General features: G+C 57.5%; 2 protein-coding genes across 3 annotated transcripts in view; one reads left to right on the top strand and one right to left on the bottom strand.

Moving 5' to 3' along the window:
• Window positions 1-3,818: 3,818 nt before the first annotated feature.
• LOC129128121 (TBC1 domain family member 24-like) lies at window positions 3,819-7,928 on the bottom strand. Of its 2 annotated transcripts, none has more exons than XM_077188248.1 (7): window positions 6,635-7,928; window positions 6,096-6,293; window positions 5,688-5,751; window positions 5,334-5,429; window positions 5,133-5,192; window positions 4,922-5,087; window positions 3,819-4,223 (listed from the first exon to the last, which is right to left on the bottom strand). In XM_077188248.1, exons 1-7 carry the CDS (start codon window positions 7,558-7,560, stop codon window positions 4,078-4,080), a joined length of 1,656 nt encoding a protein of 551 aa, XP_077044363.1. In that variant the 5' UTR covers window positions 7,561-7,928; the 3' UTR covers window positions 3,819-4,077. The 2 variants fall into 2 exon arrangements, with proteins under 2 accessions (XP_077044363.1, XP_077044364.1); XM_077188249.1 differs by having other exon boundaries at window positions 6,096-6,254.
• A 2,927-nt stretch (window positions 7,929-10,855) lies between these two features.
• STX8 (syntaxin 8) overlaps window positions 10,856-27,140 on the top strand; it is an 86,539-nt gene continuing 70,254 nt past the window's right edge. Inside the window, exons 1-6 of the mRNA XM_054645034.2 lie at window positions 10,856-10,936; window positions 11,615-11,714; window positions 16,946-17,040; window positions 18,210-18,320; window positions 24,604-24,728; window positions 26,010-26,102. Coding sequence (XP_054501009.1) covers window positions 10,920-10,936; window positions 11,615-11,714; window positions 16,946-17,040; window positions 18,210-18,320; window positions 24,604-24,728; window positions 26,010-26,102 — 541 coding nt within the window. The 5' untranslated portion in view covers window positions 10,856-10,919. The remainder of the gene's footprint in view (window positions 10,937-11,614; window positions 11,715-16,945; window positions 17,041-18,209; window positions 18,321-24,603; window positions 24,729-26,009; window positions 26,103-27,140) is intronic.

Here is a 27,140-nt window from a genome sequence, read left to right as displayed (position 1 = left end):
CCCCCGGGCTGACCTGGGCGCTGTTCCTGCCGCACTGAGGCAGCAGTGAATGTTCCCCGGCTGTCTCATGTCTCGGAGCTGCGGCGGGCCCTGGGTGAGGATGCCACCCTCGGTGAGGATTTCTACCTGCGCTGTTCCCGATGCATTCCCTTCCTCCCCGTCAGCCGTGCATGGAGCAGGGATGCTCCCTGTCGGAGCAGCCAGGCCAGGCTGCCTGGGCACGGGGACAGCCCCATTGGCTCCGGTGTCACCTCAGACAGCCCCTCCGCTCCTCTTTGCCCGCAGAACCCTGCAGAACCCGGGCTCAGAGCGGGGCGGATCCCCCCAGCAGCCCCGGGGGAGGCACGGGCGGTGCCTGGGGACGGGTTCGAGCTGTGCCTGAGCTCAGAGGGGCTCCTTGTCCTTGCAGGCACGCAGGACCCTGGACAGGGATGCAGCAGCACGGGCTGCTCGGTGTCCTGCGGTGACCCAGCCCCGGGCTCCTGCCCGCCGGGCGGCTCCGGGACAGCTGCGGAGCATCTGCGGCTCTGGAGCCGCAAACTCTGCCTGGATGCGGCACGGAGGGGGCGGGAATTGTGCCCCAAGCCATTCCTTGTCCTGCCGAGCTGTGGGGCAGCCTCGGTGACCTGCAGCCCTCCCTGCCTGCCCCCATCCTCCGGGGCAGCGCTGGGGGCAGAGCCCCTCACCCTGCCCGGGGCTGGAGCGTTCCCAAATGCCTCCAAACCACAGGAGGTGAAACCAAAACGGGACAATTCCGCCGCTGTTCCTGGAAATGCCACGTCAGAGGCAGAGCACTCAGCACCCACCTGCATTTCCCAGCCTCGGCGTGCAGTCCATGGGATGTGCAATCCCTCCCACACAATGCAATCCTCTGACGTGCAATCCCTCCCACACAATGCAATCATGGGATGTGCAGTCCTGGGATGTGCAGTCCATGGAATGTGCAGTCCATGGGATGTGCAGTCCATGGGATTTGCAATCCCGGGATGTGCAGTTCTGGGATATGCAGTCCATGGGATTTGCAATCCTGGGATGTGCAGTCCATGGGATTTGCAGTCTCGGGATTTGCAATCCTGGGATGTGCAGTCCATGGGATTTGCAATCCCGGCATATGCAATCCTGGGATGTGCAGTCCATGGGATGTGCAGTCCATGGGATTTGCAGTCTCGGGATTTGCAGTCCCAGGATATGCAATCCTGGGATGTCCTGTCCTTGGGATTTGCAATCTCGGGATTTGCAATCCCGGCATGTGCAGTCCATGGGATTTTCAATCCCGGCATATGCAATCCTGGGATGTGCAGTCCATGGGATGTGCAGTCCCGGGATGTGCAGTCCATGGGATTTGCAATCTCGGGATTTGCAATCCCGGCATGTGCAGTCCATCCCGCCCAGGGACAGGAGCCGTGCAGAGCGGGCTCTGCGAGGGCGCTGCTGAGGCACTCCTGACCAAACCGGGCTGAATTCCCGGCGAAGGGAATTCACGGGGAAGCAAAGGGGAGAGGAGGAACGGGACACAAAAGCACAAGAGCAGCGCCTCGGTCTGGCAGCCGCAGTGCCGTGCTGGGGAATTCCTGGGTTTACTGCAAGAGTTCTGGCAGACGAGGAGAGAAGGGAGCAGAGTTTCTAACAAGGGACAGCTCTCTGAGCCTTGGGCGGCGTTTGCCTGCCCAGCCCGGGGCTCCTGCGGCTGCGGTAGCTGCTCCTGGGCACTGAGCGTTTGCCTGCCCATCCGGCAGCTCTGCCCAGGCTTTTCCACCCGAGCTGTTACTGGATTTGCACCCCAGGAAGCCGTGCTGGGCTGTATGAGAGCAGCAGCTGTGTGTAAATCCCAGCGGGAACTGGTGTCCGGCAGGGAATTCCCACGAGGATCGGGATGGGAGGCCTGGGGAAGGGGCTGAGTGCCCTCAGCTCCATCCCGTGCCCTGCTGTGGGTGGCACAGCCCTGCCAGGGCAGTGCCCGCCTGCCCTCCGCCCTCTCTGGGCAAACCCGCTGCTGTTTCTGCCGGCGCCTGGGGATGGCATCAGCTCCTCACTGTTCGGGATGCCGGGTGAGGAACCGCAGGCTTTCCCCATTCCCTGTGCCCTGCAGGGCGTGCGTGAGGCTGGCTTGGGTGGAAAACAAAGATGCCACATTAAAGCCGAGCTCTTCACGCAGTTCCAGCCTCAGGTCCCCAGAGCTGCTGTCCCCAGGGCCGTGTCCTGGTGCCACCCGGCTGCCGCAGGGACACGGGCAGGGCTGGCCCGGGGGTTCCCGGAGCTGCTGTCCCCAGGGCCGTGTCCTGGTGCCACCCGGCTGCCGCAGGGACACGGGCAGGGCTGGCCCGGGGGTTCCCGGAGCTGCTGTCCCCAGGGCCGTGTCCTGGTGCCACCCGGCTGCCGCAGGGACACTGGCAGGGCTGGCCCGGCCCCGGCTCGTTCCCGGTGGGCAGCGGCAGCTCCCGCCCGAGCCCAGCCATTCCTGCGGGTATTTCTTTGAGCAGGAGCTGGGGATTCCACAAAAAGCTCCCTGATCATCACAGCTTGGCGCTATTTACACATTTGAACAAACGAGGACATCAGCTTCCACTAATTGCTGATCACATCGCTTTATTAATGTTTGCTTTTTATTAATTGGCATCCCAGCCCTGTTTGCTGGGTGTTTCCTGATCAGTCACAGGAGCAGCTCTCCCCTCCTTTGGAGCCAGCTCAGCTCTGTTTGAGCGGGTGGTAAATGAGTCAGTGGTCACACTTCTCATTGCTGGAATTCCCTTTCCCTGGGCATTTCTCATTCCTGCTGATTCCCCTCCTGGTGGCTCTGGCCCAGACACCCCATTCCTGGTGTGCCTGGATATGCTGTGGAGGCTCTGAGCCATTCCTGGTGTGCCTGGGTACCCTGTGGAGGCTCAGAGCCATTCCTGGTGTGCCTGGATATGCTGTGGAGGCTCTGAGCCATTCCTGCTGTGCCTGGGTGCCCTGTGGAGGCTCCCAGCCATTCCTGGTGTGCCTGGATACCCTGTGGAGGCTCTGAGCCATTCCTGCTGTGCCTGGGTGCCCTGTGGAGGCTCCCAGCCATTCCTGGTGTGCCTGGGTACCCTGTGGAGGCTCTGAGCCATTCCTGCTGTGCCTGGGTACCCTGTGGAGGCTCCCAGCCATTCCTGCTGTGCCTGGGTACCCTGTGGAGGCTCTGAGCCATTCCTGCTGTGCCTGGGTACCCTGTGGAGGCTCTGAGCCATTCCTGCTGTGCCTGGGTACCCTGTGGAGGCTCTGAGCCATTCCTGGTGTGCCTGGGTACCCTGTGGAGGCTCTGAGCCATTCCTGCTGTGCCTGGGTGCCCTGTGGAGGCTTGCAGCCATTCCTGGTGTGCCCCACCCGGCCCCATGGGAGCTCTGCCATTGCTGCTCCTGCTGTGCCCTCCTGCCAGTGCTGGCACAGCCCCGGGGCAGCCACAGCTCCTGCCCCGAGTGGCTGCAGGGCTGGTATGGGTGGGAGGTGACCCCATCCAGGAAAGTGTGTTTGGGGCGGGTGAGGTTCTTCTGCTGCAGCCAGAGGATTCCCTGTGGCCTCCACCCCTCCCGTGTCTGACAGAGAACACCAAACCTTCCCATTCCACGTTAAAATGGCCAACATGGTGATCCCACTGGGGAATCTCCTCCATGTCCAGCCCTGCAGCCCCATGCCAGCCCTGGGCTGGGGACAGAGCAGAAGGCTCAGCCCCAAACGTGGGGTCCCCCCAGAGCTGTCACTGCACCCACAAACTGTGGCAGGGCTTTGCCATCTGATCTGGTCCAGTCTGATCCAGTCTGATCTGGTCCAGTCTGATCCATTCTGCTCTGATCCGGTCTGGCTGATCCATTCTGCTCCGTTCTATTCCGTTCTGCTCTGCTCCACTCCATTCTACTCTGCTCCGTTCTGCACTGCTCCGTTCTGCTCTGCTCCGCTCTGTTCTGCTCCGTTCTGCTCCGCTCCGTTGTGGCCGTGGAGGGGCCCGTGGGTTCCGCAGCAGCCGCCCAGGTGGCCCCAGCCCGGCCGGGGGTGCCAGCGCGGGGAGGGTCCCCGTGCCCGTGCCCGCGGGTGGCGCTCGGGGTGTCCCCAGGGCCCCTAGGCGCTTTGGAAGCCCCACACCTCCAGGAGCTGCACCTGGAAGTTCTCCCGGCAGAGCGGGGGGTTGTCGAAGGTCTCGCAGCGCTCCGTGTGTCCCCGCAGCAGGCTGGCGTCCAGGGACAGCGCTTGGCCTCCCCCTCCGCCTGCGAGGGCAGCGCGGGCTGGGCTCGGGCCGGCCCTGCCGGGCCGGGGCCACCCTCGCAGCCAGGGAAGGGCTGGGCAGGGCCGCTCCGGGCCCGGGCAGCGAACCCCGGCAGGGCCTGGGCTCTGGGGTCCCCCTGGGGCTCTCGGGAGCAGCTCCCGGGCTGGGGAAGGGGAGCTGCCCTCGCCTGCCCGGACTTTAACCCGATATCCCCAACCGGAGCTCCTGGGAGCTGATAGGGATCCCCCCTTATCGATAGGGATCCATCCCCCTTTATTGATAGGGATCCTTCCTTACTGATAGGGATCCCCCTTTATTGATAGGGATCCCCCTTTATTGATAGGGATCCCCCCTCACTGATAGGGATCCTCCCCTTATCGATATCAATCCCCCCTTACTGATAGGGATCCCCCCTTATGGATATCGACCCCCCCCTTATCCATATCAATCCCCCCTTACCGATACCGACCCCCCCTTATCGATACCGACCCCCCTTACCGATATTGACCCCCCCCTTACCGATATCAACCCCCCCTTACCGATATTGACCCCCCCTTATCGATACCGACCCCCCCTTACCGATATTGACGCCCCCTTATCGATACCGGCCCCCCCTCACCGATACCGACTCCCCCTTATCGATACCGACCCCCCCTTACCGATACCGACCCCCCCTTATCGATACCGACCCCCCCTTACCGATGACGATGCCGTCCCGGGAGCCGGCCATGAACATGGAGGCGGTTTTGGAGGGCAGCAGGAAGTGCCTGATGGCCAGGAACGGGGACAGGCGGCCTCTGCCCTGCGCCGAGGGCACGGCCAGGTGCTTGGGGCTGGGGCTGTCCCGGGAGGAGCCGGGCGGGGCCTCGGGAGCGGGGGAAGGCGAGCGCTGCCGGGAGCGCGGCACGGCCTTGGCCAGCTCCGGCCTCTGGATGAGCACCCACTCGTACCTCTCTGCCTCGGGGCGCACCTGGGCACGGGACACACCTGCTGAGCCTGGGGGAAGGCGCTGCTGCTGCTGCCCCGGCTCCGGGCCCGGCGCAGGGAAGGGACGGCGTGGCCTGGCAGGGCAGCAGTGAGGGGACAGAGGCAGACACAAACCGTGACTCACAGTGAACACGAAGCACTCCCCGGTCCCAAAAAAGCCCGATGTGGCTCCGCTCTTCTTCCTTTCGGCCCAGTCCGAGGAGAGAAAGGCCCCACACACCTGGGAGAGAGCACGGGGAGCTCAGGGCATGGATCAGCCTCACTCGTGGCCTCTCTCCCCTCGCCCTCTCCTCCTGGCTCCCCAGCACCCCGGCTGAGGTGTGTCCTGGTGGCCAAGGTGCAGTTTGTTCTGCCCTGGCAGCTGGGATGGACCCGGGCCGGGGCAGGACAGGGAGCAGAGCCCCTGGGTGCTCCAGCAGTGCCAGGGGGGCCACCCAGCCCTGGGTCCCCTTGCCCAGCCCTGCCTGGCAACGCTCACCTCCCCCTCGGTGGTTTTGATGAGCAGCACCGTGGGTTCGTAGCCTTCACAGCACGTGTAGAACCTGCAGGCATGGACAAGGCTGGGCTGGGGGGAGCTGGAGCCCTGGGCAGGGTGTGCTGGCTGTCCCCGGCCACTCACAGTGTGCTGGCACAGGGTGGCACAGGGGACATCCCTGCCTGGCACAGCCACAGGGCTCCCTGTGCCCCGGGCGGTGCCCAGGTGCCGGTGCCCACCTGGGCCAGGCTCTGCCCTCTGCCCTCAGCCACCCTCAGGACCCCGAGCTGAGCCCAGGAGGGTCCCCAGCAGCCCCAGGGGTGCCCAGGTCACTTGTGCTGCTCCTCCCTCCAGCACCAAGCCCTGCCCAGGTTCCCCCATGCCCCAGCCCCGGGGCAGGTGAGGCTTCACCTCTGCAGGCTGCAGCCGTCCTGGCAGGTGGAGAAGAGCAGCAGCGGGGGGAAGAGCGAGAAGCGCTCGGGGAGCCAGGACCAGACGAGGCGCATCTCCTGTGCCGTGACCGTGCTGGAGCTGAACTTCTGCATGTCCACGGCCAGGTGGAAGGACGGCCTGGGGGGGACAGACATCAGGACGGGCTGGGGCCCTGTGCTTTATGGGGCACAGCCCCTGCAGCAGGTTCTGCCCTGCCCTGAGCACCGTGAGCTCCCTGCCAACACCCCCAGCTCTTCTGGGCCGTGTCCCCTGACAGGGTCCCTGACTGTGGCTGTGCCGTGTCCCCTGACAGGGTCCCCAGCTCTGGCTGTGCCGTGTCCCCTGACAGGGTCCCCAGCTCTGGCTGTGCCGTGTCCCCTGACAGGGTCCCCCAGGGGCTGCGAGGGCCCAGCACAGCCACAGCAGTGGGAGGTTCCTGCAGCTCCCCCAGAGTTCTCCACAGGAGCTCCCATTTTGCCGGCTCGGCCCCAGAGCTGGGAGCGCAGAGCTCTCCTCACCTCCTCTGCACCACGGTGATGCCCCTCTCCACCAAGGCCTTCCTGTTGGCCATGTGCAGCAGCCAGATCTCCTTGCGGGAGAAGAGGCGGATGCCGAAGGCTCTCTCCAGGAGTTTGTCCACGGTGACGTGCTGGGCGATGTTCCTGACGAAAGCCTGCAGCTCGGCCTTGACGTCGGAGCCCTGGGGCCCGGCCGGGGCCGCCGAGAGCCTGAACTGCTTCAGCAGGGCCAGGGCGATGCGGTACAGGACCTTCTGGCCCTCCAGCAGGAACACGTCCAGCACGCGCACGGCGTAGGCCAAGGGCAGCCCGGGGAAGAGCCACGAGAGCCACTCCGAGTAGACCTCGAGCACGTTGTCGGCGGCGCCGGCGATGAGCTTGTGAGCCGCGGGGCAGTGCTTGCTGGCCAGGTCCCCGAAGGTCATGCAGGAGGCCTGGTGGGCCAGGAAGGACTGGTCGATGTAGGCGGCGTGGGGAGCGTTGCTGGCGATGAGGCGCGAGAGGCTCTCGAAGCACTGGGCCTCGTCCTCGCTGTAGTGCAGCAGCAGCGCCGCCAGCGCCGGCAGCAGCGGGCTGTGCGTGATGTCGGGGAACAGGGCGCCCACGCAGATGAGGATCTTCTTCAGGGCCGCGACGCCGTGCGGGCTGAGGCAGTAGGTGGGCACGGGGCAGCCCTCCAGGAACTCGGGCAGCGGGTGCGAGCTCACGCTGCGCTTCCCGAAGAGCCGGCCGGCCACGTCCCGGTACACGAGCGCGTCGGGGGTGACGAGGCGGCAGGAGACGCGCTGGATGAGGCGGGGGTAGAGCCGGGCCCGGCCCGCGTGGCTCCCGGCCCAGCAGCCTTCCCTCGCCAGCCGCTTCAGCTCCTTCGGGGGCCGGCCCAGCACGTCCCGCGGGATCCGCGCCGGCCCCTGCGCCTCCGGCATCTTGGCCCAGTCCACGAAGGGCCCGCAGCCCCGGCCCGGGGAGGTGTCGATGTCCCAGGTGTCGGCCTCGGACGTGACCACGATGGTGACCGGGGATGAGCCCAGCCCCTCTGCGGGACAAGGAGCTTTTATTGAGCGCCTCTCCCGGCCCCACCAGCGGCGTTCCACCCCGGCTCAGGGCGCTCTGAAGTCTCGCAGCCGCGTCCTGCGTTTCTTTGCTCTCCCCCGCAAAGGGAAGCGTTTCAGGCTTTGCCCTCTCCCGCTCCCATCAGCTCCGGGCCCCGGAGCAGCGTGGGGCCAGGTCCCAGCTGGGTGTCAGGGCTGCTTCTCACACCGTGAGCGGCTTTTCCCCTCTCCCAAAGCTCCCGGCCCCGATCAGGGCTGCTTCTCACACCGTCAGGGGCTTTTCCCCACTCCCAAAGCTCCCGGCCCCGATCAGGGCTGCTTCTCACACCGTCAGGGGCTTTTCCCCGCTCCCAAAGCTCCCGGCCCCGATCAGGGCTGCTTCTCACACCGTGAGGGGCTTTTCCCCGCTCCCAAAGCTCCCGGCCCCGATCAGGGCTCGGGCAGCCCCCGCCCGGCGCTGGGCAGAGCAGGCTCCGAGCTCCGCCTGGACAGACGGACGGGAGCGGCATTTCCCCGGGGCTCGGGAGAGCTGAGCTGGGAGCTGTCCCTGCGTGGGTGAGCTCTGCTGGGCGCTCATCGACGGCCGGGGACACCGCAATTAGCGCACTCATTAACCCTCGGGTGTTTGCACCGTGCCTGTGCTCGGCTGCTGGGGTCAGGGATGGATTCGCACCGAGCCGAGGGGACACGGGGACAGCCCGTGGTGGCACATCGGGAGGCTCCCGGGCCGGGCCCGGCTCTGGCTCTCGCTCTCCAGCTCAGTTTGGCGGCTGCCCAAGGCCAGCGGGAGCAGCGGGTCGGGCTCAGCCTGGTTCAGGGCAGGAGCTGCTGGATCCGGAGCCGCTCGGGCCGGCTCCTGTCCCGGACACAGCCTGACCCCGGCACAGTCCCGGGGGCTCCTGGCCACAGAAACCAGGCTGAGACAACACCGGGGGGCGATCAGGGGCTGCTTGCAGCCCAAATTCACCCCAAATTCCTCTCTCAGGGCGCTGCCCTGCCCGGGTACCGAGAAGCATCGGCCCGAGCCCAGCCGACCGCCGGTGCCCCGGGTGCTGAACGGAGGCTGCGGCTGTGCCCGGCCCGGGACGAGCCGGGGGCTCGGGACAGGACCCGGCTGTGCCCCAGCCCCTGCGCTCCCGCTCGGTCCCGCACTCACCCGGCCCCGGTCCCGGCACGGGCGGGTCCCGCTCGGTCCCGCACTCACCCCCCGGCCCCGGTCCCGCACTCACCCGGCCCCGGTCCCGGCACGGGCGGGTCCCGCTCGGTCCCGCACTCACCCCCCGGCCCCGGTCCCGCACTCACCCGGGCCCGGTCCCGGCACGGGCGGGTCCCGCTCGGTCCCGCACTCACCCCCCGGCCCCGGTCCCGCACTCACCCGGCCCCGTGCCCGGCATGGGCGGGTCCCGCTCGGTCCCGCACTCACCCGGGCCCGGTCCCGGCTCCTCGCCCGCCGCCGGCTCGGCCATGGGGAAGGCGGCGGCCGCGCCCCCGGGGCAGCGGGGCACGCTGAGCCCCAGCTGCAGCATCTGCCAGCTCGGCCACCCCTGCCGGGTCCCCTCTGCCCCGCACCTGCCCGCGCTTTTAAGGTGCGGGCCGGCCCCGGCCCCGCCGTTTATTTGGGGTAAACACAGCGAGGGGTGGAGCGGCTCCGCGCCCGCATCGCCCCTTCCTGCCCCAGTTCCGCGCCGGGCCCGGCCGGGGGCTGTAAACACCCCGTGGGCCGAGATAGCATCAAACAGCAACACGGGCACTAAATGAAGCCTTGATTTTCCCGAGGATAACCTTCGTGCTCCCGCTCGGGCTGCGGCTGCTGCGGCCCGGCCCTGGGGCTCCGGCGTTCCCGGTGTGCCCCCGGGAAATGCTCGGGACCGATCGGTTCCAGCCTCAGAACGCGCTGCAGAGCTGCAGAATGAGCGCTGTGCTCACCGACAGAAGGGCTGGGCTGGAGGAAAAGCGGCCTCGAGCAGCTGGAGAGGCTCCCGGGACACCGCCCCGGTCCCACAGCGCTGCTCTCAGCTCGGGCTGCACTTAGCGGGCACTTTTATAGGCATCCTAACCTTTTAAAGGATCTTTATTTGTCTTTAAAATCGGGTTGTTTCTGCTGTGGTAAGAACGGGGCAGCGGAGCGGGGATCAGCCCCGGGAATGACGAGATGCGCTGGTTCTCGTTATCAATACCGTTATCAGCATTGTTGTGATTGTCCTTATCGCTGCCGTCATCGCTGCCGTTATCAGCAGGCCCAGCGGCCCCGTCACGAGGGCTATAAAGCCTCGCTGGCAGCGCCCCGAAGCTGCTCCTCAGGTTTGTGCCCGATTTGCGTCACCGATCGCATCCAAAAACACAGGGAGAGGCCAAATGCCGGCGGATCAGGGATGGGAAGGGCTTGGAGCGAGGGGCTGCGCCCACCGCAGCCAAAACAGCGCCAGTGCCAGCAGCGCCAGTGTCACCGGGAGCGGGGCGGGGACAGGGAGGACAGCGATGTCACTGCGGATGGGCAGGGACAGGGTCAGAGCTGGGGGTTTGGAGAAGGGAACCGGTGCCATCGCTCAGTGTTGGGTTTATGGCAGCAGGGAGGAGTGGGGACAGCTCTGGTTCTGTGCTGTGCACATCTGCACACATCTGCACCTCGTACTGTGCACCTCTACACCCCGGACACCTGCACCTCTGCCCCTGGTACTGCAAAGCTCCGTGCCCGCCCTCTGGGCACTGAACCTCTGCCCCTCTGTCCCGTAAATCCCGAACATTGCATCTGTCCCTGTAAACCCCGAACACTGCATCTGTCCCTGATCCCCGCACATCTGTCCGTCTGTCCCTGTAAACCCCGAACATTGCATCTGTCCCTGATCCCCGCACATCTGTCCCTGTAAACCCCGAACATTGCATCTGTCCCTCTGTCCCGAACACCTGATCCTGCCCCTCTGCCCCAAAACACCCGATCCTTCTTCCTCTCTGTCCCGAACACCTGATGCTGCCCCTCTTTCCCCAACACCCGTGTCTCCCCTCTGCTCCCTGCCCCGCACAGCAGAGGCCCTAGGGCCGGCTGCGCTCCCCCGGCCCGTACCCCGGTACCCCTCTCCATCTCTATCTCTCCATCTCTCCCCTCTCTCCCCTCCATCTCTCCCCTCTCCCCGTTCCCTCTCCCATTTCCCTTTCCGCTCCGTCCCCTCCCGGCGCCTGCGCGCGGCGCGTCCGGGCGGATCCGGCGGAAGCGCCGCGAAGGTTCCGGGGCCGCGATGGCTCCGGACCCCTGGTGAGCGCCGGGCCGGGCCGGGCCGGGGGGTGCGGGTCGGGACCGGGCCAGCACCGGGCCGGGACCGGCCCTGCCGGGGCCGCGGAGCCTGCGGAGCCTGCGGGGCCCGGCACGGGCGGGAGCGGGGCCGGGCGGGCCGGGCTGTGCGGGGTGTGCCTTCCCAAAGCCGGTGTGCGTGTGTCTGTTCGGGGGTGCTGTGTGTTCGGGGTGCTGTGTGTTCAGGGGTGCTGTGTGTTTGGGGGTGCTGTGTGTTCAGGGGTGCTGTGTGTTCGGGGTGCTGTGTGTTCGGGGGTGCTGTGTGTTCGGGGTGCTGTGTGTTTGGGGGTGCTGTGCCTTTCCTTCCAGGGTCCTTTCCCAGAACCCGTCCCAGGCTTTTTGGCTGTGTGTTTTGGGGCTATTGTGCCTTGCCCTCCCGAGGCTTACACCGCCGGGTCCCATCGGATCCTATCGGATCCCATCCCATCCCATCACCATCCCCATCCCATCCCATCCCACCCCATCCCCATCCCATCCCATCCCACCCCATCTCATCCCATCCCATCCCATCCCATCCCATCCCATCCCATCCCATCCCATCCCATCCCATCCCATCCCATCCCATCCCATCCCATCCCATCCCATCCCATCCCATCCCATCCCATCCCTCGGCCCCGGGCTCAGCCGCTGGGGTCCCCGCAGGCTCCCGCTGCTCGCCGCCGCCCGCCAGCTCGCCCAGGACATCGCCGAGAAGCTGCAGGAGCGGAGCCGCTGCCAGCGGAGCGGGGAGAGCTCGGCCAAGGTGCCCGGCAGGGACGGGCGAGGCGGGGCTGGGGCCGGTGCGGTGTGTCGGGAGGGCGGGATTGCCGGGATATGGGGCGGCATTGTCGGGATATGGGGCGGCATTGCCGGGATATGGGGCGGCATTGTCGGGATATGGGGCGGCATTGCCGCGATATGGGGCGGCATTGCTGGGATATGGGGCGGCATTGCCGCGATATGGGGCGGCATTGCTGGGATATGGGGCGGCATTGCCGCGATATGGGGCGGGATTGCCGAGATATGGGGGGAATTGCCGGGATATGGGGCGGCATTGCCGGGATATGGGGCGGAATTGCCGGGATGTGGGGCGGAATTGCCGGGATATGGGGCGGCATTGCCGCGATATGGGGCGGCATTGCCGGGATATGGGGGGAATTGCCGGGATATGGGGCGGCATTGCCGGGATATGGGGCGGAATTGCCGGGATATGGGGGGAATTGCCGGGATATGGGGCGGGATTCCCGGGGAACGGGGAGGAATTCCCGGTATAGGAAGTAGAATTGCCGGGATGCGGAATTGCCGGGATGCGGAATCGCCGGGATGCAGGGCAGAGGTCGGAGCGGGCCGGGGCTGGGGCGGTGTCGCTGCCGGCACCCGCAGGGGAAGGCTGTGTTCCAGCGCCGCTGTCTGTCCCTTTAGGGCCCTGTAAGGGGAACGAGAAGGGAGTTTGGGGTTGAACAGCGGCTCCCCGGTGGTTTGGGGTCAGCCCCGGTGAATCTGTGCGTGCAGCAGCGCTGGTTCGGGGAGGAGCCGCGGCCGTGCTGGGCACGCCCCGCTGCCTGCTCCGGGCTGTTCCCGAGGGATGGAGCTGGTCCAGAGAGTCAGGGATGCTGGGGTGGAGCTGGTCCGGAGAGTCAGGGATGCTGGGATAGAACTGGTCCAGAGAGTCAGGGATGCTGGAATGGAGCTGTCCCAGAGGATGGGATTCTCAGGGATGCTGGGATGGAGCTGTCCCAGAGGCTGGGATTCTCAGGGATGCTGGGATGGAGCTGTCCCAGAGGCTGGCATTCTCAGGGATGCTGGGATGGAGCTGTCCCAGAGGCTGGCATTCTCAGGGGTGCTGGGATGGAGCTGTCCCAGAGGCTGGCATTCTCAGGGGTGCTGGGATGGAGCTGTCCCAGAGGCTGGGGGATGCTGGGATGGAGCTGTCCCAGAGGCTGGCATTCTCAGGGATGCTGGGATGGAGCTGTCCCAGAGGCTCGGGGATGCTGGGGTGGAGCTGTCCCAGAGGCTGGGATTCTCAGGGATGCTGGGATGGAGCTGTCCCAGAGGCTGGCATTCTCAGGGATGCTGGGATGGAGCTGTCCCAGAGGCTGGCATTCTCAGGGATGCTGGGATGGAGCTGTCCCAGAGGCTGGCATTCTCAGGGGTGCTCAGCAGATGCTCTGTTCCCTCTCTCTCTGAACAGGGATGTTCCTCACCCAGGGCTGGCTCCTGCCTTTTGCAGTGGCTGCAGATCAGAGGGAGTATCAATCTTGCAGGCTTCTTTTAGCTGCATTTCTATCAAAATACAAGCCCAGAGTTAAACAGGAACGAGAAGCAGCAGTTGGATTCACCCAGGAATGTTGTGTTCTCCATGTTTTTCCACTTTCTGTGAAATAAAGAAACAGAAAGAATAAATAAGAAAGAATTAATAAATAAGAAATAAAATAAGGTTTTTAGGAGTCTGCTTTCCCTGTGGCTCCAAGCCTTGTCCCTTCCTTCAGGAGCAGCTTTGAGTCATTACCTGCTCCCTTGGCTGTGTTCAGATGAAAATTGCTGTAAGCCCTGAGTTGGTCAGTTATAACAATTGGCATAATTAAAGCCCCAGTGCTTTTTCTCCCCCTCTCTGTATCAGGGCTGTAATGCAGTGCCTGATCACTGGGTCTGCTGGGCCACTCACTTTGATGAGAGCTCTTCAAATCAAATGCCATTTTTGAAATGTTTCCTTGGAAGAAGTTCTGAGGAAGGGTGTGTAGGCTGTGCACAATAATCAGTGCTGCTGAATGCCAGCCTCACTTCAGCAGGAGTTGAGAAGGGGTCTCAGAAACCCCAAATAAGTGGGATTTGAGCAGTATTTTCTCTGCCTTTGGAGAGTTTGGAGGAGCAGATTAAATTCCTGCTTTCAGCATGGTGAAGTATCAGAATTGCACAGATACACCTCAACATCAGCAGACCAATAAAAAGGTTGCTGCTCAATGTGTCTGTATTTATAGAGGGCAAAGTTCTCTCCTGCCATCAGGGCCACCCCTGAGGAGCCCAAAGCCCAGGGGAACTGGGGCTGGTGCTGTTTGGAGCCTTTGTGGGGCTGGAACTCTCCGGGCCTGTGTTTTATGGAAACATTGCAGGGGTGGCTGACTTCTCCATAAAATCATTTGTCCCGTGCCCTGTGTTTTCCAGCTTCCTTTAATCCATTAACAGGTAAAGGGGAATATTTGGCAGCGTTTGATTCTACTCTAAACAAGGTTCCCACAAGGAGAGAGGTGTTTCCATAACAGAAATGCCTGTTGAGAAACCCATGGCTGAGCAGTCGCGTGTCCTGTGCCCCCTGAGTGCTGAAATGCAGGGAAATGTCTTTGTACAGCACTGGCCTTTTAGGGAGAATGTAAACAGGGGTTTATTTTTGTAGTACTTTGCAATTAGCACGGCTGACAAACTTCTTGCTTGTTGCTGAGCCAAAAATAGAGCACAAAATCTAAAATGGAAAAATAAACTGTGAGGAAGGATTTTAATCCAGCACTTACCTGTGAACTCTGCTCTGTTCAGCTGATCATAAAACTTCCACTGGTTTATTTGTTTCTACTTTTCTTCTACCTTAGTTTTGTGTACAGGAGAGGAAATCTTTTGTTCTCTCAATGCAGTTCCTGGCCAGGCTGCTGCATTTGCTGACTTTTTTGGCCATGTCACCTTTGTGCTCTGTTGCTGTTCTGGGTCAGTCAAATGCAGCATTCTCCACCTGGAGCTGAGAACAAACCAAATTAATTACCTTTAATTACCTGACTGCAGAGCTGGAGGCCCCACAGAGGCTTCAGCACTCCCCAGATCTCTGACCCCCCGTGCTGGTTTGGATCTGGTGCTGTGGGGGTGTTGGGTGCTTTGGTCCAGAGGTGCATTTTGGCTGCCCCAGCCTGGCTGCATCTGCTCTCTGCTGTGTCTGGTGGTGTTTGAGGGCAAGCCCCAGCCAGTCAGGCAGGTTCCATCTCCTGAGGTTCTCCTGCTCCATCACTGACAGGTTCCATCTCTCAGGCTCTCCTGCTCCATCCCTGACAGTTCAGTCTCTCAGGCTCTCCTGCTCCATCCCAGGCAGGTTCCATCTCCTGAGGCTCTCCTGCTCCATCCCTGACAGGTTCCATCTCCTGAGGCTCTCCTGCTCCATCCCAGGCAGGTTCAGTGTCTCAGGCTCTCCTGCTCCATCCCAGGCAGGTTCCATCTCTCAGGCTCTCCTGCTCCATCCCTGACAGTTCAGTCTCTCAGGCTCTCCTGCTCCATCCCTGACAGGTTCAGTCTCTCAGGCTCTCCTGCTCCATCCCAGGCAGGTTCAGTGTCTCAGGCTCTCCTGCTCCATCCCTGACAGGTTCCATCTCTCAGGCTCTCCTGCTCCATCACTGACAGGTTCCATCTCTCAGGCTCTCCTGCTCCATCCCAGGCAGGTTCAGTGTCTCAGGCTCTCCTGCTCCATCCCTGACAGGTTCAGTCTCTCAGGCTCTCCTACTCCATCCCTGAGCACTCAGGCAGGGTCTGGCAGCCCTGCCCTGCTGCTGCTGGCTCTGGAGCTCCAGGAGGGCAGGGCTGAGAGTGAGAGCAGATTTTCCTCTCTGGTCCCAGTTCCCTATGCAGAAGCTGGGGTTGCTGCCCCTTGTCAGCCACAGGTTGTAAACAAGAGGCACAGCAAGTCTTAATTAGGACGACTTGCATTGTTAATTGCAGTTTGAGTGGTTTTTTTCTGCATAACTGGAATGAAAAGAAATAGCATCCTAGGAGGACAAACTCAGGATAATGTGAGTTTGAGTTGGGAAGGGGTGGGGGGAAAGCAGGAGGGCTCCTGCCAGCCTGGGGTTTGCTTGCAGCAGGCAAGAATGGCTGAATTTTACTGAGAGCAGACACATCTGGGGCTTGGGCTGCTCAGTGGTGAGAGAGGACTGGGGAGCTGGGTGCTGCTGAGAAGGGAAATGGAACAATCTGGGTTTCTTTGGGGTCTTGGGTTTCAAGTCTGGAGGAGTTCAGTGCAGGGAATGTGTGAACCTGTAGCAGCCTCCTCTCTGATCCTGGTAGCTGGGGAAGAAACCCAGTGGCAAAAGAAGCTGGTGCCTGTACTTTTACTGAAGATCAGAGGAAAGAGCTGGAAATTTATCTGGAAAATATTAAAATGTGCTGAAATGTTTTGCCCATATAAAGAAGTGTGTTTGTAAAGACTTGAAAGACAGCTTTCCATATTCATCAGCATTAATGCCTCAGAGTTGTGTTTGTGAAACTGTTCCATTGTTTTGCAAGCAGTGACTCCTGGCTCTGAACAGGCTCTCTGGGCTTGCAGTGGAGCCCTTCACACCTGTGCACTAAAAGTTAAATATTTATGTCAGATCCCAGGACATTGCTCTGGCTGCCCTGGAGGACTCGAGACCCTCACGGGGGCTCAGAGACCTTGGCACAGAGTCAGAAACACCTGTGGGTTTGATTGTAACCCATGGAAACAATTCCCAACTTTGTGTGAAGAGTTACAAGCCACAAGAGTTTGAGCAGAGTGATAGTGAATTTGTCACAGGGTGAAAAAGTAGAATTTTGGGGGTTCAGGAGGCAAGATGGAGGAATCTGGGAGTGTCCTGTCCTTCTTTTTGTCCTCCATCTTCTGCTGTGATGGTGACACTTCAGGATTGGTTTAGGGTAGAGACAGACTGTCTAACATAGGTGATAGGTATTGGGAAATTATTGTAAATAAAGCACAGGTAGCTCTTAGTATAAAAAGTCAACACCACCCCAAGGGTGGTCAGTGTGCCACAACCCAACCTGCTGGACAGACCTCAGCAGGTCAGAGAAAGAATGGAATAGATCAGAGAAAATAAACAACCTTGAAAAACAGAACTGACAAATCTCGACTCCTTCTTCTGTCACGGGGCTGGGAAAAAAACCTTTTTAATACCTTGGGAGCCATTTCAGCAACAAACCCGAGCTATGTCTACATGAGATGTGGTGCAGATCTGGCAGAGCAGGCCAGTGACAATGTCTGTGTTCCCCCAGGTCAACGTGGCCATCAGGTCCTCACTGCAGAGCCTCAGGGAGAAGATCGAGCAGCTGAGGGAGCAGCTGCTGCGGGCGGTGTCCACTCGGCAGATGCATCTGTGCCAGCAGCTGCCCACGGGCTGGGGCACCTGCAGAGTGCAGAGTGGGAAAATGTGCTGGGCAAAGTGGGAAAATGTGCCCTGCAAAGTGGGAAAATGTGCTGGGCAAAGTGGGAAAATGTGGTGTGCAAAGTGGGAAAATGTGCTGTGCAAAGTGTGAAAATGTGCTGGGCAAAGTGGGAAAATGTGCTATGCAAAGTGGGAAAATGTGCCCTGGAAAGTGTGAAAAGTGTTGTGCAAAGTGGGAAAATGTGCTGTGCAAAGTGGGAAAATGTGCTGTGCAAAGTGTGTGCAGAGTGTGCTGTGCAAAACGTGCTGGGCAAAATGTGGTGTGCAAAATGTGATGTGCAAATTGCATGCAAAGTGTGGTGTGGAGAACGTACTGGGCAGAATGTGCTGTGCAGAATGTGATGTGTAAAATGTGATGTGCAGAGTGTGTGTGCAGGATGTGCTGTGCAGGATGTGATGTGCAGAATGTGATGTGTAAAATGTGTGCAGAGTGTGTGTGCAGAGTGTGTGTGCAGGATGTGCTGTGCAGAATGTGATGTGCAGAGTGTGTGTGCAGGATGTGCTGTGCAGGATGTGCAGTGCAGAATGTGCAGTGTAAAATGTGATGTGCAGAGTGTGTGTGCAGGATGTGCTGTGCAGGATGTGCTGTGCAGAATGTGCAGTGTAAAATGTGATGTGCAGAGTGTGTGTGCAGGATGTGCTGTGCAGGATGTGCTGTGCAGAATGTGCAGTGTAAAATGTGTGCAGAGTGTGTGTGCGGGATGTGCTGTGCAGGATGTGCTGTGCAGAATGTTATGTGCAGAATGTGCTGTGCAGGATGTGATGTGTATAATGTGTGCAGAGTGTGTGTGCAGGATGTGCTGTGCAGAATGTGATGTGTATAATGTGTGCAGAGTGTGTGTGCAGGATGTGCTGTCCCCCCCTGCCACACGCTCTGGCTTTCCCCTGGTTCCCTCTGCAGGACACTTGGGCACAGAGGGGTCTCTGTGCTGCTGTTGTCACTGTCAGGGCAGGAAGGGCTGGGCACTCTGGGCTGCTGGGACAGAGCCTGCCTCTGGTCACTCTGTGTCCCCATCCTTGAGTGGATGGGCTGAGAGGAGCTTGGGGAGAGCTCTGAGGCCATGTGAGTTTGGTCCTTAACCCAGAGCCACCAGCACCCAGCTGGAGGGGGACAGGAGGCAGAACTTGGTGGACGAGCTCGTGACACGGCACAGGCAGCTGGAGGCATCCTACAGGAATGAAGGCCCCGAGCCAGACATGAGCAGGTATGGCCCTGTCCCCTCAAATCCCCGGGCATCTGAGCTCTGGGGACACCTGGGGTGACAGCTGAGCTCATCTGCCCCAGCAGGTACCAAAGGGAGGCATTTGCTCAGAAATGAGGGGGTTTTGTCAGTGACAGCACATTCCTGGCAGCTCTCCTGATGCCTGGAGAGGCTCCTGGAACAGAGGCTGGACAGTGTTAAAGGAATAAAGTGGGGATTTATTAAAAAAAACCTTCAAAGGATGCACCTTGGGCAGTGCAAGAGCCCAGGCAGGGCTGCACCCAAGGTGGGCCCAGGATGGACTCAGAGTCAGGAGTTTTCACCCTTTGATGAGTTCTGCTCCATTTCCACGCTGGGGTTCAGTGCCCAATCCCAGCTCCAGGGGATGCAGTCCCACCCTCCCAGGTTGCTCTCCTCCATTCCCTGCTGTTTGCACTTTTTGGGGCTGAGGCTGCAGCGGTGTCCTTGGTTCTGGGGCTGGAAAAGGATTGTTCTGTGTGCCTGAGCTGGGAGGAGACCTTGCTGACACTTTCTGTGCAGTTCAGAGTTATTGACCAGTGCACTGCAGAGCCTGGGAAATAGGAAAGATAAAACTGAAGGCAAACAAGAGGAAAATACCAAAATCCCTTGATAATTTCAAGCCCCATTAGAAACGATCAGGGAATCCAGTATTTTCCAGCAGAAGATAACATCAGAGAGTATTTATTTGCTAGTGCTGCAAGGCTTGATGTTTTATAGTTCTCTTTTAATTTCTTTTATTAAAAATGGATAAAACTATGCCAAATATTCCATCTGGTGAATTCCCACCCCTTCCATAGTCTGGTTTTCAGGGGTACAGGCAGAGACACCTCAGGGCCTGGATCTTGTGCCAGGAAATCCAACTTTGCTCTCTTGCCTGAGCCTGGGCTGGGAGTGGGTCTGTAGGGGAGGGGCTGGGAGAGAGCTTGGAAGGAATTTGGAAGGAGCTTGGGGGGATCTTGGGGGGATCTCAGAAGGATCTTGGAGGGAGCTTGGGGGGATCTCAGGAGGATCTTGGAGGGATCTCAGGAGGATCTCAGGAGGATCTCAGAAGGGTTTTGGAGGGATCTTGGGGGGATCTCAGGAGGATCTTGGGGGGATCTCAGGAGGATCTTGGAGGGATCTTGGAGGGATCTTGGGGGGATCTCAGGAGGATCTTGGAGGGAGCTTGGGGGGATCTCAGGAGGATCTTGGGGGGATCTCAGGAGGATCTTGGGGGGATCTTGGGGGGATCTCAGGGGGATCCTGGCAGGTCCTGGCAGGAGCTGGTGCCAGGCACGGAGCCCCAGGCTCTGCAGGGCTCAGCTGCCGTTCCCAGCTCGGGGTCCCCCTGGCAGATCCTGGCCCAGTTTTGGGAGCTTGGAGGTGGCAGAGCCCCCCTGGAATGTGCCTGGGGCTGACTCTCAGCTTTGCCCTGCATTAGAACAATCAGCACCTGGGCTTTGATGGAGCTGAGCACTGACACTTGCCTGGCTGGTGCTGCTTTTCCAGATCTAATCCAGGCCTGAAGTGACAGCCCACGGTGCCCAGGCCCTGCTCTTGCCAGCAGCCCTTCCTTTCATTAACCTTCCTGCACCACTGATCACATGTTTGCTGTGCAGGGCCTGGGGCTGGGAGCTTTGCCCTGGAATTAAGCTGCTTTGCTCTGCTCAGCACTCAGTGAGCTCCACATCCTGTGAAAGCTGCTCTGAAGCTGTTTCTGGGCTGCAGGGCTGGGCTTTAATGCTCCCAGGGCTGATCCCAAGTGACAACTGCTGCAGGACTCTCCCTGGCTGGGGACAGCATTCCTGCCCCTTCCAGCCCTAATTAAGGAGCCCCTGGAATTCCCAGGGCAGGGCTGGGCTGTTTGTGTGCCCCCCTCGAGCAGGGCCAGCTCCATTCCCTTCAGTGGGGATTTCCTGACACTTTCAGTCTCTTCTGGCCCTGTTCCTCCTGGGGAGGATCTGTGCAGGCTGTTGGAGCAGGGGCTGAGCAGGGCAGAATCCCCAGGGTGTCCCTGCATTGCCAAGGCAGGGGTGGGGAAAGCAGCCAGGAATGGGGACCCTCTGGGTGCCACAGGTGAGACTTTTAGAACATTTAAACATCTGTGGAGACAGAAGGATGGGAACAGTCCCATTTCTGCCTGGCCAGGTCTCAGGCTGGAGGAGTCTATGTCAGCCACCAGAGGATCAATGAATTCCTGCCCTTCCTTGGTGTCTCTTGGAACTCCTCAGAAATAGAGACAAATTCTGGTGCCTGTGGGACACAAAGCCCCTTCAGCAAGAGGTACTCCAGGTACTTTTTAGAAGAGTCCATAATCTTTTTTTCTCCTCAGTCACCATTTTCCTGGTTGAAGCCTTTCCTCACAGATGGAAGGGATTCCAGCCTGGACCCAAACAGGAATTTTACCTGATGCCAAACAGGCTCCAATCCATGAGTGCCCAGCTTCAGGTGTCAAACACCTTTGGGAATCTGGCTGCTGTTTGTGGGGGGCACATAAGAAAAGAAGGAAATAAGGAAATGAGATCAGCAGAAGTTGTTGAGGCGCCTCTGAAAGCCCTTCCTGGTGTCCTCCCTCCCTCCCAGTTGTGCTGGAGCCTCTTGGCTGCAGCTGCAGCATCCAGGGATGGGGATGGCTCAGGTGGATGGTCCTGGAGGGGATTTGGAGCTGCCTGTGCTCGTGTGGCATCTCATGGGTTTTTTGGAGAGATAGAGAGGGTTTCTATTTCATAAAATTTCTATTTCAGAAAATTAATTTTTATTAGAAAATTGTTACATAGAAAATTTGTATGGATTTTTTTTTTTTTTACAAATTCCTATATTTGTATAGAAATTTGTTTTATTTATTAACTTGGAGCTTCCTAAAAATACAGAGTGAGCACTGTAAGTGAGAGAATGCCCCGGTCCTGCAGCCCCCCTGTGGAGAGTGACCTGTGAAGCCAGGCTGGGGTGCCCTGGGTGCTTCAAAGAGCCCCTCTGCAGTTCAGGGAATGTTCAAGTGATCATCCACCCAACTGTCAGATGACCCAGGTTTTGTTTAAGACTCAGTCTTGCTGATCAGTCTTGCAAAGCCCTAAGCCTCGATGTGTGGCCTGAAGTAAGTGCTGCTTGAGTAATCTAAGTTACTTGGGAGGTGTTCTCAGAATGACCAGTGAAACAAAAGACAAGCCCTCCCTTGTTAGGCAGTGACAGAGCTCCCTGATTTTAAACCCCATCACCTTTTATGCTCGGGCACATCGCTGAGCCCTGTAATTAGTTAAATCTGCTCCCCTCATCAAAAGCCATCCCCACACTGCCGTGCTCTGTGAGGCTCCCCAGATTTGCCTGATTAACTCGTGGAGGCAGTGGGTGGCTAATTGGATAAGCTTTAATCTTCACACCAGGCAGGGCAGGAGGAAGTGGGGCTGTGTGCAGGGGAAGGCAGTTACCAAACATGTCACACAGATTATTGTGAGCAGCACACCCTGGCCATGACCCAGCCCCAGGAGTGGGGCAGGCGCTGGGGAGGGACAGAGGCACAGCCACAAATTGTCCCAGATTTGCTTGCCTTGGCTGTTTTTGGGGCAGGCAGGAATAGCTGTGCTGCTTTTAGCAAGCAGAGGGTTTCTGTTCCCTTTGCTTTGGTTAAACAGCTCTGGCAGATGTGGTTACCTGGGGTTTGTGTCCCTCTAATTGAGGGGAATTGGGAGAGCTGCAGTGCTGGTTCCACCTTTAGCAGAGCAAGGCTTCTGTCGTGGTCACAAACTGGTGCCACTGGTGGCACTGGGAGATCAAGGGGCCCATTTAATCCCCCAGAGCAGGGAGGGAAGCTGGGCACTGTGGAAAACTGCACTCCAGGTGTGTCAGTTTGTCTGATCCAGCCTGACTGCCAGCCCTGAGAAATGCATGGGAATTTAATGGAGGGGCAGGGCTGGGCTGCAGAACAATCCCAGCTCCTCTCCCTGGACACCCAGCTGGTCATGGCACAGCAGGGCTGGCTCTGCTTTGGGCTTCAGCATCACTGGGTGGTTGAGGGAGATGCTGAGATTTAGAAAAAGTGCTTTTGAGCCTCTTGCATTAAAAGTGAGTTTTCCATATTTTTTCCTATATTTATTTTTTCCTATATTTATTTTTTCCTATATTTATTTTTTCCTATATTTATTTTTTCCTATATTTATTTTTCCCTATATTTATTTTTCCCTATATTTTTGTTTTTTTCTGTATTTGTATTTGTTTTTTCTTCTATATTTGTTTTATATTTGGTTTTCTCCCTATATTTTTTTCCCTATATTTTTTTTTCTATATTTGTTTTTTCTATTTTTTTCTATATTTGGTTTTCTCCCTATATTTGTTTTTTTTCTCTTTATTTTTTTCTCTTTATTTTTTTCTCTTTATTTTTTTCTCTTTATTTTTTTCTCTTTATTTTTTTCTCTTTATTTTTTCCTCTTTATTTTTTTCCTCTTTATTTTTTTTCCTCTTTATTTTTTTTCCTCTTTATTTTTTTTCCTCTTTATTTTTTTTCCTATTTATTTTTTTTTCCTATTTATTTTTTTTTTCCTATTTATTTTTTTTTTCCTATTTATTTTCTTTTTCCTATTTATTTTCTTTTTCCTATTTATTTTCTTTTTCCTATTTATTTTTTTTTCCTATTTTTTTTTTCCTATTTATTTTTTTTTCCTATTTATTTTTCCCTTTTTATTTTTTTCCTTCTTCCTTCGCCTGGGGCCGGAGCGCCGTGCCCGCGCTGCCGCGGCCAGGCAGAGGAGCTGCGGGCTCTGCTCGGGCGATTCTCCAGCAGCGCTGCTCCATCCCACGGCCAGGAGATGTCCCCAGCTGCCCGGGATTGCTGCAGGAGCCTGGGCTGGGCTGGGCTGGGCTCGGAGCCTTCAGTGCCAGCAGGGCCCGGAGCCCCCAGTGTCCCCCCCAGTGTCCCCCCAGTGTCCCCCAGTGCCTCCCCAGTGTCCCCCAGTGTCCCCCCCAGTGCCCCCCAGTGCCCCCCTGCCCCGGGCTTGGCCACAGAGGGGTGCCCAGCACAGGGGGGCACTGGGCAGATCAGAGCAGCTCCATAAGAACCCAGTTAAAATCACCAAAACAACGGCAGCGTTCTCGTGTAGGTCTGGGTGTATAACTAAAATAACTAATTGTTTTAAACTAAGCTCCAATAATTGGGAGCTTGAGAGATCCTAAAAGCCCTCCCTGTTCTTGGGTTGTTTGTGGAAGTGCTTTGGGAAAGAGCAGGGAGGAGGTACAATGGGGATGAAATACAGAGCTGAAAGGAAGGAAAGCAAAAAGCAAAGCTCCAACTTGTGAATTGCTCCAGCTTCCTCCAGTTTGGGGGAAGCAGCCTCACCATGCCTCCCCCAAAGCTGAGCTGCACTTCTGGGGTCAGGGGACTCCAGTCTGCTCTGAGGTTTGTCCTGTAAGGAAACCTGTGAAGGGCTGGAAGGCAGAAAGCAGAAATCTGGTACTGAGGAAATATTTCAGTGGGGTTTCATTTTACTGCTTGGATTTATGTGCCCTGGACATGGAAATCTTGTTTTCTGTGGTCACCAGGGAGGTGTCTGTAATGTGAACAATCTCAAGTCATAATTCTTTGAAAAGAAAACCCATTATTTAATTACTCTTTCATTTAGGAGTGTGTGCTCCTGGCTTCTCGTTCGGGCTGGTGCCAGACTAGGAAATGCAGGGAGGGAGCTGTGTCCATCTCAGTTCCCAAAACCCAGGAATGTTCCTGCTTAGGTCTGGTCAGCATTGCAGGGAATTAAGTCTCATCTGATTTGCATCTCTGTTAACAAGTGGATCCTTTTGCTGTTTGAGGCTGTAGCAGTATTTTATGTGCTTTGATCAGGTAGCAAACCCAGGAATAATTTGTATTCCCAGGAATGCTGTGTGCTCTACGTGCAAACAGCATTTTATATGGATTTATTTTTATATATATATATATGTATACATACATATATATATAGACATACATACATATATATATACATACATATATATATATACATATATATACGCATACATATATATACATATATATTTATACAATAAATACATATATACATTTATTTATTTATACAATAAATACATACATACATATTTATTTATTCATTTATACAATCTGTGGATTTCTTATACAGTCTGTTTATCCCTGTAGGATGAATTCTGTCCTTCCTTACCACTTCCAGCCTGCAGGGTGGGTTTGTTCCTGGGGGTTGTTTTGGCTGATCCCTGCTGGGCTGCACAGAGGGCTCAGCCCTGGGTGCTGCTGTGTGCCAGGAGTGGGAATCACTCACTGGGCTCTTTTCAGGTCCAGCCTCATGGCAGGAGGGGCCAAACGAGGCGTCACCAACCCCTGGCTCTTGGAAGAATCGGAGGAGACCAGAGGACTTGGCTTTGATGAGCTCAGGCAGCAGCAGAGAAGGATCATTGAAGGTACAAGAGCCTTTCTGGTTGTTTTGAGCAGCTCTGGGACTCTGAGAGGAGCTTTGGTTTGAACCTCAGTACTCCAGCCTGGGCTGAAGTTTTATTCTTTGCAGATGTCAAACACAGCAGCTCCAGGCAGCTGCTTTCTGTGTTTGCAGGGGCAGCATTGTGCTTGCAATGTTCTTATCTGGGTGCAACCTCTTAAATTAAATTTCAGAGGTCCTGATTTTGCCCATATTCATGGTTTTGTGTGCAGTGTGATCACATAACTGCCCTGGCTGTAGGGGCCTCGCTGGGTGCATTAAAGGTCTCGTTGAACTGGGACAAGGTAAGAATTAACTCCAAATTAATTAATCCAAATTAATTAATCCAAAAAGGGTCTTCAGATTTTGGCCCTCTGCACCCATGAGGAGTCTCTGGCTTTGGGAGTGTTGGGAAAGCTCAGCCTGGGGAGGTCAGGTGGCAGATGAGGTCATTCCCAGGCAATTCCAGTCCTGGAAGTGATGCAATGAAATCAGTCTCCAGGAAAAGCCTGCTTCACTCTGCCTGGGAACCACTGCTGTGCAGCTCAGGAGGGTGTCTGATGGGCCAGGAGGGGCTCAGCTGCGTTTTTAATTACATTGTAGGCAATTAAACCGGGCCTGCAGGAGGCTGCTGGAGAGGAGGTGTCCTGGGCAGCCCATTTGGGCATCACTGCTGTGCCCTGGCACTGCCCCTCTGCAGCTCCTGCTGTGCCACCCTGGCAGCTCTGGGCAGGGGGAGCTGCACATTTGGGCTGAGGGGCTCCCTGCAGGGCCCAGGGGATGTGGTTCTTCCCCCAGCACCTCACACTGTCCCTGCCCTCATCCCCTCAGCTCTCCCCACCCTCTGCAGCTTTCAAAATCTCTTGGAATTCTTTGGCGTTTGCATCACCTGTTTTCTTTTATTCATGTTAAAAGTTGCTTGGAAAATTTAAAAAGGCTAATCTGGAGCTCGCTGTGCGTGCCAGAAAATCCCCTGCATTTATGATTGAGTAACAGCTAAATGTTAAATTCTTGGATTTTTTATTTTTTTTTGGATCCTCAGCAAAATGTCCCAGCCAGAGCAGAGAAATTATTTACCCATCATTCACATTATTTCAAGAGCACTGTTGCCATAAGGATTAATTTTCATGTTGTGTTCATGTGTTTTTCTTAATACATTTTAGCCCTTTAAACACAGAGTTGTTTTTTTCCCTCACTTCTACCTATTTTATGTAGCCTGGCATTTCAGCAACTCTTGGAAGTAATTTAATATATTTTCCTGGTGCAGAACAAGATGCTGGGCTCGATGCTCTTTCTTCAATCATATCCAGGCAGAAACAAATGGGGCAGGAGATTGGCAATGAGCTGGACGAGCAGAACGGTAAGGACAAGGTCTTGCCTCGCTTTTCTGTAAACCTGGGGTTTGGTTTCTTCTCTCCTCACACACGTGCTCCTCCTGCCCACAGAACAAGCAGCTGGCACTGCAGGTTTGTGTCCAGGCATTGCAGAGTGTGCCCACTCACACCTGCTTTAACTGTGCCCCTCTCCATCCCCTGTGGGCTGTGCCCATGAAGAGCACTTGGGTGTTTCCCCCAGCCTGACTTCTGAACAGAGGCATTGCTGGTTGCTGCTCCAGAGCACAGAATGGATCTTGTGCTCCATCCTCTGCCTTTTTCCATTTTATGACAGTTTTTATGTGTGGCAGGGCTTCACTTGAGCATTGTCATTCTGTGTTTCCTGATTAGCTGAAGGGAGAAGTCTTGAGGCAGCGATTGAAGGAGCAGCACTGCACTGTTTGCTGCCAGAGATTGGGCTGGGGAGGGTTTGTGGCAGCGAGATGGCTCAAATTCAGTGTCACATTGAACCAGGAGAGCACCTTGCAGAGGAGCCAGGGCCCAGTGGAGTTGCTCTCCAGGTGTGGGGCAGATCACTCATCAGGAGAGGCTGCAGCTGCCCAGGGGATTTGGGAGCAGATCCCCTGACTCTCCAGGTGTGGGGCAGATCACTGATCAGGAGAGGCTGCAGCTGCCCAGAGGATTTGGGAGCAGATCCCCTGACTCTCCAGGTGTGGGACAGATCACTGATCAGGAGAGGCTGCAGCTGCCCAGAGGATTTAGCAGCAGCCTGGCTCTCCAGGTGTGGGGCAGATCACTGATCAGGAGAGGCTGCAGCTGCCCAGGGGATTTGGGAGCAGATCCCCTGACTCTCCAGGTGTGGGGCAGATCACTGATCAGGAGAGGCTGCAGCTGCCCAGAGGATTTAGGAGCAGCCTGACTCTTCAGGTGTGGGGCAGATCAGTCAATCAGGAGAGGCTGCAGCTGCCCAGAGGATCTGGGAGCAGATCCCCTGACTCTCCAGGTGTGAAGATCACTCAGCACTTCCTCCATCCCTGCCAGGCCAGTGGAGCTCCCCTGTTTCC

Source organism: Agelaius phoeniceus, chromosome 19 (genome assembly GCF_051311805.1).
Source record: "Agelaius phoeniceus isolate bAgePho1 chromosome 19, bAgePho1.hap1, whole genome shotgun sequence".
Lineage (NCBI taxonomy): Eukaryota > Metazoa > Chordata > Aves > Passeriformes > Icteridae > Agelaius > Agelaius phoeniceus.
The sequence above is the reverse complement of the archived record's forward strand: the minus strand, read 5'-3'. Positions and strand labels throughout refer to the sequence as shown.